Source organism: Gymnogyps californianus, chromosome 2, assembly GCF_018139145.2.
Source record: "Gymnogyps californianus isolate 813 chromosome 2, ASM1813914v2, whole genome shotgun sequence".
NCBI lineage: Eukaryota > Metazoa > Chordata > Aves > Accipitriformes > Cathartidae > Gymnogyps > Gymnogyps californianus.
Genome location: NC_059472.1, coordinates 97,647,024 through 97,662,249, shown reverse-complemented (window position 1 = coordinate 97,662,249; position 15,226 = coordinate 97,647,024). Strand labels below are relative to the sequence as shown.

At 38.2% G+C, this 15,226-nt stretch overlaps 1 protein-coding gene across 1 annotated transcript in view; it reads left to right on the top strand.

The window, feature by feature from the left end:
* The window catches only part of CAP2 (cyclase associated actin cytoskeleton regulatory protein 2), a 70,695-nt gene extending 58,896 nt beyond the window's left edge, over positions 1-11,799 (top strand). Inside the window, exons 8-13 of the mRNA XM_050890995.1 lie at positions 2,897-3,089; positions 3,964-4,139; positions 5,375-5,498; positions 5,723-5,805; positions 8,459-8,599; positions 10,165-11,799. Of these exons, the coding sequence (XP_050746952.1) occupies positions 2,897-3,089; positions 3,964-4,139; positions 5,375-5,498; positions 5,723-5,805; positions 8,459-8,599; positions 10,165-10,248 (801 nt within the window). The 3' untranslated portion in view covers positions 10,249-11,799. The remainder of the gene's footprint in view (positions 1-2,896; positions 3,090-3,963; positions 4,140-5,374; positions 5,499-5,722; positions 5,806-8,458; positions 8,600-10,164) is intronic.
* The last annotated feature ends 3,427 nt before the right edge of the window (positions 11,800-15,226 follow it).

The following is a 15,226-nucleotide window of genomic DNA, read 5'->3' as shown; positions in this document are numbered from 1 at the left end:
CCAAACTTGGTTGATGTATTTAAAATCCTTCCTTTTTGTCTGTACTTTCACAAGATATTTCTTTCAGAGTTCTGGGAGGGAGATCATCTGCTTCCAGAGATAAATCCCTCTGAGTTTTGCTTCCACCTTGGTTACACAGACATTCCCATACTTTCGTTGCCATTTGGGAAACTGCCTTTGATGCACTACTGACCAGCATCATTTGAGCCTGGAGTCTCCTGCGTGATCTGTGATGGCCTTCAGTTTGACACTTTAAGCAAAGAGACTGGCAGAGACACCCACCACGCTGTGTTGTATGCAGCATACCCAGATAACTCCTACATCTTTTTTTCTCTGATGTATCTTTGCAGCCTTTGCAGAATTTAATTGGTGTTAATTCCAAACGAGCATGTGAGTCTTACACACACAAGTTTCTGGAAAGTCACAACACTGTATTTATGCAGGTGGAAGCAATAATGTATGTTTGGGAAATCAAATATCAATCTCAAATTTGGGAAATCAGATTTTTATCTCAGACTACAAGTTGTTAACCACTACCACTACTACTATTAATCTCCTCTTATAAAGCATCCATAATTCATAACTGCATGTTCACACTGCACTGTGAACGGTGAGTGCCATTTCTGGGTATCTGACTATTTTAAAAAGCCCTGCAAATGCAATGTTCATAATTCTGGATAACCAGGACATAGTGGATTCAGTTGCTATGGTTGCAGGCAACAGATAGGGAAGATCTCTATTGCACCTCAGGCAGCAACAACTGATTGTGCCACTAAATCCACTTACATTCATTTTTTTTATTACAGTAATTCACAGTTGTGCTGACTCTGCTGCAGGTAACATTACTGGCATTAGCAGAGGCAGGAAGACAGGCACTGTAAATTGAGGGTCTAGTGAAGAAGTTGTCCCCAGCCTAAAACAATAACCTATTGTTAATAGGTTAATATGTTAATAGGTTAAAACCAATAACAATAACAACAACTAAGTATGTAAGCAGAAATGCTCTGAGTTAAATGTATCCATGCAACAATGAAATGTCTCTAAAAGCAGTCTACATCAGTTCTGGTATATCTTGACAATAAATGATAATCAATTCCAAAAGGAGATTCTTCTCATTTGTTTACATTTGATGAACAACATTTAATAGCATAGAAGAGAGCTCATTCCCTTAAGAGATCTTGGATCCTTTCAGAAACGATCAAACTGTACCACTACATCAGTTTCATTACTCACCCAAGTACCAGGGATTCAACAGGGTTTTTTTATGCAATGCTGTTTTAATGTCACTAATATGACAAAGAATCTTGCTATGTATTCATCACTAACATATTCCATAAACAGCTCCTTCAAATGCAACAGTACTTATATGCTGAAGATGCATGTGCCAATAGAGGGTGTACATTAAGAGGTTAACTAATATTATTCCATGTCCATGCTACTCTAATTAGGGTCATAAAGACTAAGAGGTTTGAATGCAGTTACTTACTCAAATGTGCCAGGCTTTTTTTTTTAAAGTATGTCTGAAGAGTAAGAAAAAAAAGAGCATGTGCACCTCAGCCCCTTTCCCATTATCAGTTTGGGATTACAGGCCAGAAATATTTACTTTTTAAAAAATAGCTACAGTTTTCAGTCATGTGAGATGCATGAACCAGATGGATACTTTGCTGTTTCAGTTTAGTGGAAAGCAGAAAGGAGTGGCATCATAAATGGTTAAAAATATCCTCTGAGTCCAGCTAAGCAATATCTATTTCCAGTATTGATTACCAGTGATGCACTTTCAACAACCTGTATCTCTTTCTTAACAAAGGTAGCCAATTAGAGGAGCTGTGACTGTAAGTCCCTGTCATTTTCCCATTGTATCTGCCCACCTAATAAATATGTACTGGTGCAATGCACAATGTCTGTATAGCTAGCTAAATTCATCAGAACCAATCTAATTTTTCACAGCAGCTCTTTTAGAACAGTCTCAGCTCTGCTGCAGAGAGGTGGGATCAGAGTGACACTCAGTGGCAAGACAGAAAAAGTCATTCTCAGTTTCTCAGATTCTATCTAACATCTATTATTAGGATGCATAAAATTAGATTATTATTAGCATTTTCTGTCTGATTGATAATATTCTATGTAAGCATTATAATTCAGACCAAAACATGTACTTTTGATTATGCAAGCTGAAAGAAAGATTGGATTACTTACTTTACCAAGGCCCCACTCACTCATAACTTGTGTGCTGTGATCTCCTGCAATTGAAAAAAAGAAAAAAGAATTTGAGAAATTGAACTAAAAACTCAAATACTGAATTTCAGAAATAAGAGACTTGAATCACCATAGTTTTACATTCTGCTCTATTTCAGTCTTTGCAGATGACTTGAACAGTCTGAAGAACAGCATTTTACATCTTGCATACAATTTAGCATGGTGCATATGTATAACTGACAGTTCATGACCCTCCCAGTTATTTGTGTTAGATCAAAACATTTTCTGTATGTTTCTGAATGCGCACCAAACTATGGCTAACTGAATTTGGTATCTGAAAAAAAGGACACATTTTCCCTTTTATGTAAGTAAACACTGGAATAAATTATGGAATTTTTACTATTAAAGATTTTTAACATCAGTCTTGACAAGCATTTGAGAGAAATATCTTAGGTGGAGTAGTTCTGCAGTAAGGTAGCGGTGTGGACTGTCAGTCTTTCCAGCCCTGCCTGCTTTGGTGCAGGGAAAGATTCATAGTATTACATTCGATTATGGTGCCAGAAATTCTTCTCAGCCTGTGGCTGCCTAGAGTCACTCAAACTCACAGTATTGAAGGATGTTAATAAATAAGAGTTATCATAATACAACTATGTTTCTTGAAACACTGTATGTAAAATAATTTCCATCTATCTATCTCAAACAGGGTCCTGTTGCATCACCCATGTCTATGCGATCTGTTCTAACAAGCGGGTCATGCCTCTCCCCACCACTGCCACCACCACCGCCACCACCTGGACCTCCCCCCATCTTTGATACAGAAACCATAAAGGATGAAGGAACTGCATCTCGCTCAGCCCTATTTGCACAGCTTAACCAGGGAGAAGCAATTACCAAAGGTCAGGAGAAAAGAAATCAAATTTTGGTCCATGAGTCAAACTACATCAAGAGCTGCTATATGTATTAACCTACCTTCCACCGCATTTTTAAGCTACGTTTAAGCAACTCAGATCTTTCTGAGGCTTGCAGTGAGTCTGATGGATGAGACTGCATACCAAAACCTCCTTTAGAAGCAACAGCACCCAAATATGTTCAGCATACCTGAAATTCACACCATTTATTTAGAGGTATCCTTTTAATTTTAAGGCAGCCAAGCTGGACATCTTCAATCCCCAGTAGCTGGTGAACCTCTAAGTTGCAATTGCAATAAAAATTTATCCCCCTTTCTGATTCACATTCAGTGTACCAACCTGTGTCAAAATGTGTTACATGTTAGGTGAAAAGGTATGGCTCACAGATCAGTGTGGAGTACAATAATAAAGCTTTTTGTATTAATACTGGACAGTTGTAATTAAAGTGGATGGCTGTGAGCTTAAATACATATGATTGATAAATCTGCCTTTAATGCTGCAGGGGTAGGTCAAATACTGTCATAAATTAGAAAAAGAATCTCATTTTTATGGATGGAAAAATATGATATAACAAGCTCTCAGAGCTCACTACAGACAGAGAAGGACTAGAAGACATTGTGGCATTTCCTATTAAAGATACTAAGATAGACCATCCACAGTAAAAGAGGTTTTATATGAACTGCTAAAAATATGTAGGCAGTTACACTTTAGGTCATTACCCAGGCAAACCTTGAGGAAATAAAAAATGTAAATTCACAGAATAATTTAACACAATTACAAATGAACCTTTCCTGCTTAAATATGAACACCCTTAGGACTGGAAAACAGACTCTCTTTCATAAACACCCTTTTTTTTTTTTAGGGCTTCGACATGTCTCTGATGACCAGAAGACTCACAAGAACCCCAGCCTACGTGCCCAATGTCCATCTGTTCGTTCTCCTACAAAAAGCCATACTCCAAGTCCCACCTCTCCCAAGAATTCCCTGCAGCAGAGCCATGCCCCTGTCTTGGAGCTAGAGGGAAAGAAGTGGAGAGTGGTGAGTTCCAGTCACACCTCCGAATTGCACCCTGCACATCGCAAAACAGACTGAGCACTGAAACATCTTGCAAAAGGCTGTCCATGATCAAGGTGCAACAAATCTAAGCTGCAACTAAAATGGGCTGAGTCTTGCTCTGCCTTGCTACAGTTTAGCTTTTACTGTTCCGTAGCATCTAAAGTTAATTCATTTGTCTCTGAGAATCATATACTAATTCATCTGAACTGGAGAATGTCAGAAACAGCATATAAATTCCTTGCAAAATCAGACAATCCCCCAGAAACAAGTCCAGTGGAGAACTCCAATTAAAATCCCTTCTTGCAGGCCATTTGTGTGAGTGAGAGGTAACAGTATTATCACAGAGAACTTTCTCCAGCTTTGTTAACCAATGGAATTATACATTTTTCATCACCCATTCCATGCAAGCATGTCTCCCATGCTTAAAAGTGGAGAAGTGTTTTCCTTTTGCTCAATCTACAGATGGAAAAGATAGATTTGTTTAATGTTTGGGAGTTAGTTTATGTACGCATATACCAAAGAATCTATGAGTGAAAATTCACATGACTGTGTTGGTTAAAAGCGGGAGGAAACAATAAGCAGTTTAGTCATGCAGAAGGTTATATACACAGTCATTACTGTGGAGTTGAGTTTGCATAAGGTGCAGTCAGCATTTGCCTGTGCTATGTTGCCTTAGGTTATAGTACCTGGAAATTTTCTTGTGGATCCCTAGTCTTTCCCGGACATCCATGGAGTGTAAATGTCCTTTCACGCTTCATAATGAAAGGAAATTTCTTCACTTATTACTCCTTATTGTATATGGTAATGCCTGCACCTGTTCATAACACACTGTATGGAACATTATATAACATTTGGGGGAACAAAAACCTGCTCTGTTCTTCAAGGTGCCATTCTGAATTGGATGGAAACCAAGCAACAGTTTTGTGAGTGCACTTTCAAATTGTTGTGAGCGTAATGTCTTCGCTACAAAATTAATCGGTTTTGTCATGATCTATGCTAAGTTCTTCAGTTCTGCAGCTCTAAAATATACATGTGTCATCTAAGGGTGAATTAGGTGAAATATCCGATCACCAAGCAGATTAGATTTTTAAGCCACAGGAACAATATTGCTCTGTTGTAACTGAAGATGCAATGACTCGAGGATAAGTTGTTCTAAACTCTGTCTGACTGTTAGCTAGTTAAAGACAACCAATTAAATAAACTTTCTTTTGAAATAGGAATATCAAGAGGACAAGAATGACCTGGTCATTAACAACACTGAACTCAAGCAAGTGGCCTACATTTTTAAGTGTAACAAATCTACACTTCAGATAAAAGGAAAAATCAATTCAATTACTATTGGTGAGTGGATAGCTCAGCTGGGCTTTAAATGCCAATCTTGAAAAAACTGACTTATGTGATTAATAATGCATCTGAATCATTCCATTCACTTTAATGGATTCATCACGAGAGTAAAGTCACTCAGCTATGCCGTGCAAGACTGGGAATTTTCATAGTTAATGTAGCAGGTGTGCATATATTTCCTGTTATCTTGCCACTCTTATTTATGATTGCTTTTATTTTAGACAACTGTAAAAAGTTTGGCCTTGTGTTTGACAACGTTGTGGGAATCGTGGAAGTGATCAATTCCAGGGATATTCAGATTCAGGTAAATATCTGTTTGGAAAACAAAGATAGACAGAGAACAAGCAGGAAAAAAAAGCCCAATGTGTAGCTACAAGAGATTTTAAAAACTCACAGGAGCACAACAAAAATAAGAGATTGATGCATCCAAATGTATCTTTATATGCACTAAATTCTGCTGATGTATTTAGAAAATGCCTATGAAAACTATTGACCATCACTGAACAAACCTCCCTTAGCCCAGTCCCTTCTGGTTCCAGTGAAGCTGAGAGATCTATACACTGTAAGAACTGTTACTTCTGGCCCTAATTTTCTTGCTTTCATGCTAAACAGATCCTAGCACTTGGAAGTTCAGCGACGCTTGTGGAACAAATTCTGGCAGTTAGCTAATTGATTTCAAAGCCCAGAAGATGGTTATTTCTTTTTCTCTGATTCTTTCAATGGAAATGTTCGAATAGACTGTCAAAGGACAACTAAATGACATAAAGTGAAAGTAGGCACCGAGATTTCGAAAATCTCCCCTGCCAGCGACGTGACACATTACATGAGTATGTAGTCACTTGCCTACAAATGGGCTATGAGCCTCAACTGGTTTTGTCTTTGATAACCAGTAAGCAAAGCTTCATCAGAGCTCATCTTCCTTGTGGTTCTCATGAAAAGGAAATATACATATTTTAAGTCCATATATTGCCCTCTCTACTGGGGACACTTGCCCCGTTCAAAATATAGACAGTCTGCCTGACATTGACAGCACTTCATTCATCCCATTCCAAAGAGATCTAACTATACATGCTCTAATACTGGGTTGTGTCCAACATACACGACCTAGTCTCAAGAAGGGACTTTAGGATGTATTATTTTAAGTGAAAAAGAAATGAAAAGTTAATTAAATTATATCCAACTGCCAGTCTTCAAAGTGAGGTCTTTTGCTTAAAAGGCTGTGCCTGCTGTATGACATTAAACGTAGACAGTCCTGCTCCATGCTTCAGAAATACTGGTCACAGCCACCACAGGGAATAATAGCAAGATGGTTTTTTATATTTTGAACCTCATGCAAGTGACTGACATTGCTACCAGCTGTGCATCATCTTCTGAACTGTAACAAGCAGTTTTATTCATGATCACTACATTTCTTCTTATGGCAGAGGCAGTCAGTTAAAGATCCCAGGCATTTATTTGAGTGGTTTTTTTAAATAATTAGATTATTTTTATCATTACCTCTAGAACTATTCATGAAAGCTGAAAAATTCATATGTAATGAATAGTGAAACCACAGCTTGTTAATACTCAAATAAAGGGGAAATACCTTTTCTAAGAATTGAAATTCTTTTGATTAAGCAGGTTCTATGAATATTGCATAAGGCTTCTATGCCATGGAGCAGAGTGGAGTTCCACTTAAGGCGGCAGAGTCTGGCTGTATGCTATATGCCGCTTGAATCAGGCAGCTTCCGCAGGGTTTGAGTATGCCAAGTGCTGAGCACCTCGATTTTCTCAGTATTTTGAAGACCTGAGCTTATAATTTCCAAATACATGATATGTTAATGCAACAAATTTCAGTAAATTCATCCTACAGATTTTGCTATAAATGGTTACTTCAGTGCCATATTGCTTGGCTCTCCTTTCTCTCAGTGGTATTTTTTTTCTTGCCAGATGTTTGCAAAATTTATTAAATACACCCTCCTTTTGTTCCCTATTGCAGGGGAACCCATTAAAGAAAAGAAAATTTAAGACGCATTGATCCACTACATAGATCAGACTTCAGGATCAGGGTGGGATGCAAGAGGACAGACCACTTGTTCTTTGTTTGCTGTCACATTTAAGGAACTGAAACTGAAAATATATTCTTAACTTGAATGATGGGAGACACTCTTTCATTAACAACTACATATCTATGACATGCTGTTACTGTTTTATGGCTCAGAATAACCTCTGCCCTTTTGATGCATTGTCCAGAGTATATTGCTGTCCCTGCTAGAGAGGGCAGGAGGAGAAGGAGGAATTTTTACTGACAATCAGGCGAGTCAGCCAGTTAGCCATGAAGAAATCTTTTAATCTATAGAATTGTAAACAAGAGAAGATTTCCCTTCCTCCCCTCAAGTAAATCTTGTGCTTGCTTGTAAAGTGACATAAGAAATACCTTTAGAGATTTAATTAAATTGATCTCAGTACTTTTTTAGAACTGTAGCTTGCCTGAAGGGGATAAAAACCCTTTCCTATTGTATGCTGTAAAACCTGGAAGAGCTTTGAAGTCTTCAGAATGTATCACAAATCACTTGTTGAGTACTACTGTATGCTGGGATCTTTCATTTGCCCTTACTGGGTTGGAGTTGACATGTTTGATTTCTTAACCAGTTCTCACTGATGAACAAGGTGAACGCTGCCTAAACATCAGCACAAAAGTGTCACTGAAATTAGAGAGAATCAGGGAAGCACTTTCATCAAACTGTATATTAAAAGCTTGCTGTATATTTTAAGTTTGCTGTTGTGTATAGATCTTTGTTACCACCACCAAGAATTTTCACAGTGTCTAACAAATCAAATATAAGCATCCTTCAGGCAGCTGACACACAGATCAGATGTTGGTGGCCAAAATTAGACCTGGTAGGCAATGAGGATTTTATTAACAGTATCTTTGTGTGCATTTGAAGATTTGGTATTAAGTAGATTTTATTTTGCAGGTGATGGGGAAAGTGCCAACCATTTCTATTAACAAAACAGAAGGCTGCCACATCTACTTCAGCGAGGAGTCATTAGATTGTGAGATTGTGAGTGCCAAGTCATCCGAGATGAACATCCTCATCCCCCAAGATGGTGATTATGTGAGTGAGATATTTTTAAAGCTTTCCTCCCCCTTCCCCACTAGTCTTGGTAGCTAACAGCACTTAAACTGCTAGGAAAGAAACTAATGTACCACACATATTACGTCACCAAAAAATGATCCAAAACAATTGAATTTCTATGTACCGATATCTCAGTTATCAGTGCAGGAAGAACTCTTTATATTCTGGGGCACAAAGTAATTTCAAAGATCAGACGTGACATTATTTCTTTCCATTTTTATAATGGCTTCATCTCCTGTCCATTTAATTTTCTTTTTTGATAGCTAAACATAATCTCCCAAAGAAACTCACTTCACACAAGAGCACTCAAGCCTGAAGATGATGATGCTAAAGCCAAGATAAATATACTACTAGTACAGATGAAATAATACAGTATAATATACTTGTTTTGTCTAAAGCTGTTGATACATGGATAGCATCTGTAGTACTTTCTAGTATTTTCAACATACGTCCTTAAAAGCCACTTAAACAGGTGCATTTGCCCAGCTCCTTTTCTGTTGTAGTAAGACTTTCATACTATGCCCACCAGCATTTCTAGTAAAGTCATGCTCTGTCACTTCACACACTAGCAAGAGATCATGCAGGCAAAGCATACTCGTAATAGTTTCCTAGTTTCCTCAACAGAGCAGTGTTGAAATTGCACTGAATGACCATAGACTGAACTTAAATTTCTCGTTAGTCTTTTGGGCTGGAATTTTGTTTGGTAAAGGGGTTTAGGCTTTATAAAAGAAAATATGTAACAAGAGAATTCTTATGCTCCACATTTCCAAAAGTGACTGCTGGATGCTCAGCTTCAAATAATTACAAAGGGAATGATTTTCAGTGGGTGCATATTAATATATTTCTTAAAAAAAAAAAAAAGGTCCTTTTGATCAGTGTCGCCTCAAATCATTGTATCATCTGAAATCACTGGCTATCAAAAAACCTATTTGAGGTCTGAACGAAAAACTGCTTCTCTTCACATCGTTTTTTGTTTACTGGGAACAGAGAAAGACCCTAACGACATCTCCCATCCTTTCACCGAATACACAGAATGGAAAGAGACTTTCTTTGATGTTCTGCTTTGTTTTGTGTACCCCACAAAGGATGCTGAGTCTTTTGAAGTGTATCACTCTTAAAATTATATGGTTTTTAAAATTTTATTCTTCCATATTGCAATATTGCTTTCGTCCTTAAAATTAGACTCTTCGCTAAATCCCTACATCCAAATCCTTTCTACTGTCTTCCAACCCAGACAATGATGGAATCTAAAGTCATTCCTGACATCAGGCTTATTTACTTAGTTGTTCCAAATAATGGTGTGAGAGGGATTATTGCAAAGTAGTACCATACCAAGGCTATTTGAAACTGGGTAGCAATAAGGCTTTTTCCTGTGTGGCATTGTAAAATAGCTTCCTAGGGTAATGAAGAAGGCTTCTCTCTAATCCTGGCATGTCTGAGCTATCAATGCTTTCTCAGTCATGTAGCACTAATAGTATTCCACCAGTTTTCATGAGGTATCCACTGTTTATTTAACCATCATTGTTGCTTTTGTTTCTTACCAGAAAGAATTTCCGGTTCCTGAACAGTTCAAGACAGCATGGGATGGATCTAAGTTGGTCACTGAACCTGCAGAGATTGTGGGTTAACTTCCTAATGCCATACAGCACTTGCTGACCGTGACCAGACCACAGCCAGCATAAACAAAGCAGTAATGTAAAGAACTAGAAGTAGCAGTAGTTCATACTGCTGTGGTAGGCCTTCAAGCATTAGCTCTGCATGCTAGAAACAGTAACACATCTGGCACTCTTTTGTTAGGCATCCCAGTACTTTTCACGTTTCCACACAGTTTGCCTTCACATACAATTTTAATTCTAAATGATTTCATGTGAATGTAATAGATTAAAACCCCCACCCTCCAGTCACATCATTGGTTTGAAATACTGTATACATTAAGCCAAAATACTGCATGATACACTTTGTTATCATCTTGCTTCAGTGCATTCCTTTTTATGTTTCTGCTAATCAAAAACAGCATTAAGACTTTAAGATGTTTATTTTTACCTATTAAGCAATTCCTATATGATGCAGTAAAAATGTACCCCTAGAAAGTATGCAGTTCCTTGTAGTTCTGTGGCAATCACAATGGGGTTTGTTTTAAACAAGCAAAAAAGGACAACTTTCAGCAATACGTTTTGCTAATGGAAGATAAAAAAAAATCTGGTGTTTTAATCAAACACTTTTCTAATATGTATATTTAGAAGATCCCTATGTTTTCTGTGAGGTAAGATTTTATTGTGGTCCACAGACTTGCTGTTGCCCTCTCATTTCTTGCAAATTAGTAATTCTTTCTAAGCTAAAGCCTCATCTAAGCTAAAACCTTGCAGCAAATCACCTGAAGGTTTTTTGGTCCTTAGATTTCTTTTTTCTTTTTTTTTTGGGGGGGGATGAGACAATCTCTCATTCTTTAAAATTTCACATTGTATCTTGCATCCTATTCAGAAAACTGAGGGAGGCATATATGTCAGATACCAGCTATTTTCCTTACTAATAACTTTCCTTTAAAATATTGCTATTGTAGCTCATATTCATTAAAAATATCTTCCTGTTTCTTCCCCACATTTGTAGGACTTATTCAATTTCAAATATGTCCACAAAGGAAAGCCATAGATTTATGTCATACTAATTCTGAGCCCAAATAAAGGGGTAATTTCCTGTTTAGCCCTTTGATTCTACTTTATAGTCTCTATTGTACATGCTTTTTTAACAAAGGTGGAGTGTTGTATACATTTGTACTATTTCAGCACACAGTACAAATAAAATTTTAAAAATTTAAAAAGTCAGCTTATGTTTTTGATCACTTGTAATACTTTGTAACAGTGAAATCACAGTGAGATGCTTGCAGAGCTAGTTACAAGCTAAATTTTGTGCCTAATTTACCTTGAAAGTACATTAATTCTTGAGGGTTTTTAAGTATATCTTTGATTGTAAACCCTATACAATACAACCAGTAGTGCTCATTCCGTAAGGTTTTGCTATCTGATGTTTAATCTATGTGTATAATGTGTTTGCTTTAATACATACCATTTTTTCAACAGTAAAGTTCTTATGAAATAAAAAGGAAAATGTACTTGTTTAAATACAAAGTTGTTCAGAGCTTGCTCCATTGCAGTGTTTGTCCTATATGCTTTCTCCTTCTCAAATGCTGTTTCAAAAGCTTGATCGAGAAAAAGTAGCTCCTCTCCCATTTCATTAAACATTATCACTTTTGCTGCCATAATCCACCTGACAGTGAATAGCGGGTATTCTGCATGCTAGCAGATAAACCTGAAGTTTCATGCACATAACTTTGGCGACAGCCAGAGAATTGAGCTCTTCATGATTCTCACTTCTAGGTACACCTGTATCTTCCAGAGATTATGTCTAGGGAGATGATCATGACCTGGTGCAAGTTTATCAGGTTTGCCTTCTATTTTTAGCTTTTCCCATTGTTTCCCTATATGGCTTTGAATGTGTCCCTCCTGTGTTAACAAACCACAAGCAGTCCACTCTATATTTCACTTGGATGTGCTTCGTATCTGAAAAATGGGCATTGCCTACTTGTCATGATAAAAGGATTGTTGAAGGATTGTTTAATCCTTAAATCATAATCATAATTTGTTCCATAAAATAATCTCATTCTGGAGCATTCTGACCTGAAATACTGACTCTTGTTTTCATCCAGCATCAAATAGGGATCGAGTCATTATGCAGCAACAGGAAGCCACTTAATCCTTTGGAGGTATGATACAAAACAAGTATCAAATGCTTGATGATAAACAGAAAGCTGTGAGACGGCTCTGAATCACTACACAGGCAGATTCTTTTAGTTCCTCCTAGGGATTTAACTCCCCCCTCAAAAACAAACTGTGTGAAGGCTGGTCTGATTCTTCTTTGAAACGTTTGAAAGCAAACTCCCTTGTGGGTAGACTTTCTCCCTAACACTCATGTTCCTGCAACATGCAAGACCTAAGTACATTTTCTTGACTGGTTTCTTAACAGGAAGAAGTCTTATGCAGTAACAGTGTGTGCCTGGCAGTCTGAACACACCTGAGAACTTTGTCAGAGGGCAGAGGTTTAAAAGATAAGGAAGAAGGCCTTGCATGGACAGACCCAAGGTAATTGCTTCAACTGGAGAAAAGCTAACGAGTCCATGCATTATTGGACACCAGAAAAATAGGAGAGAGACTTTTTAAATACACAAATAGCTTTTATTCAGTACTCTTAGTCAGCCACATGACAAAAAAATCTATAACCAGCTTTTGTCAGTTCTGGTCCTCATAAAAAATACTTGTCATACATTTCCAGTGGGTTGGACTGTTCTTTCCCTGCAACCTGTCTTTAACTTCAAAAATATAAAGGAGTGCTAAATAAACAAAATAAATCCAAGGTTCTGATTCTACCCTACATAAATTTGTGTGCAATTAAAGGTTAAAAACTCATTTTCTGAAAAATCAAGTATATCTTGAGATAGAAATAGTCAACAAGCTGCAGAATGATGATTTGATGAATCATCCCAGCCATGATCAGTTGTGTCCACCAAGTCTTCAGCAGCAAGCTTGATCTGTGTTTAATGGTTGACTCCAGCAAGGAATGAACTGCTAAATGCTGAGCATCCCTAAGGTCCTATTGATCATTTCTTTCTACTGCATGATATCACACAAGATATGCCCCTTGATTTCAGCTCTACACTGCACTAAAATTGTGGTTATACTCTAAATCAGCGCAACTGTCAAAACAGAAAACAGTGCATTTGGTGCATATATTGATATGGAACAAATGTGTATGGTGTACTTAGCCAGTTCATTTTTATAAACCTGCATGGGTCAAATATTCATCAGTATAGATGCTGTCAATCAGCCAGTAAAATACACGTAAAAGAGGAGACTTTTTACTAAGTGACCAAATGTAAAAATCTTTTTTCCCATTAAAAGTTTCAACGGATCTCATACTTTCTTAAATAGAACCTCTGTAAAAGTACCCATGAAGGACTCTGTACAAGTACCTCATGAAGTTCAATAAGGGAAACTGCAAAGTGCTGCACCTGGGTAACAACCACCCCATGCACCAGTGTATGCTGGGGGCTGCCCAACTGGAGAGCGGCTTGGCAGAAAAGGACCTGGGAGTCCTGGTGGACACCCAAGTTGACCATGAGCCAGCAATGGGCCCCTGTGGCAAAGAAGGCTGATGGTATCCTGGGCTGCACTAGGAGGAGCATTGCCAGCAGGTCGAGGGAGGTGATCCTTCCCCTCTACTCAGCACTGGTGAGGTCACACCTGGAGTACTGACTCCAGTGCTAGGCTCCCCAGTATAGGAGAAATATGGACGTAATGGGGAGAGTCCAGCGAAGGGCCACAAAGATGATGAAGGGACTGGAGCATCTCTTGCAGGAGGAAAGGCTGAGAGAGCTGGGACTGTTCAGCCTGGAGAAGAGAAGGCTCAGGGGACATCTGTTAACGTGTATAAATACCTGAAGGGAGGTTGCAAAGAGGACAGAGCCAGGCTCTCCTCAGTGGTGCCCAGTGACAGGACCAGAGGCAATGGGCACAAACAGAAACACAAGAGGTTCCCTCTGAACATCAGGAAACACTTTTTCACTGTGTGAGTGACTGAGCACTGGCACAGGTTGCCCAGAGAGGTGGTGGAGTCTCTATCCTTGGAGACATTCAAAAGCTGTCTGGACATAGTCCTGGGCAACCAGCTCTAGGTGGCCCTGCTTGAGCAGGGGGGTTGGACCAGATGACCTCCAGAGGTCCCTGCCAACCTCAACCCTTCTGTGATTCTGTGATACTTGCTCAGTTATTTAGAATATTGGTTACTAAGAATTAGTGGAAATTAGAAGTATTGAGGTAGTGACTCCATGTATCCACCAGATGGCAGAAACCAGCTGAGGCCCAGGCCCTCGCAAGCTCTTACTGTTAATGAAAAAATGCTGGACGACAGTATTTACAAAGGACGTGTATACTGTTTGTCAAAGAACTGGGAAATTCTACTCTCTACAAGTCACTGTAAAAACATTTAAAGATTACTTTGATTTTGAAATTATCATCTTGCTAAAAGGAGAAGGTTTGACTGGGATGAGAAAGGAAGAAGAAAAAACAACTACTTGTTACCAATGATTAATTTGATCTTTTGGTTTTTTGAACACTGCTAAGCATATCTCCATTAAAAGCACATTAAAAAAAAAAACAACTGATTGAACTTAAAAATAATATTTAACAGAGCTATTGAAGATAAAGAAGTAATTTTAAGTCTGCATTTGAAAACCAGAAATCTTTGCAATGTCCTAGGGAATTAGGCACTTGCTAAGGCTTCCCAGTGCCATAGTTATTATCCAGACAAACCATTCTTGTTCTTACTCTTTTCTCAGTCCTCAATGTATCTGGATCTGCATGAGTTCCATCAATGTTACTGTACTATGTGCATGTTCATAAACCTGTGCATCACATTTCTTTCCCAGAGATCAAGCATTTGTCCATTTGAAATCCTTCAGGGGCTCAACTCAGTATGCACCCTTAGTGCACTCTCCTGATGTGCTGTTCAACTGGCCTCCTTCTAAAATGTGGAAGCAGCTGCCTCCAGACAAAT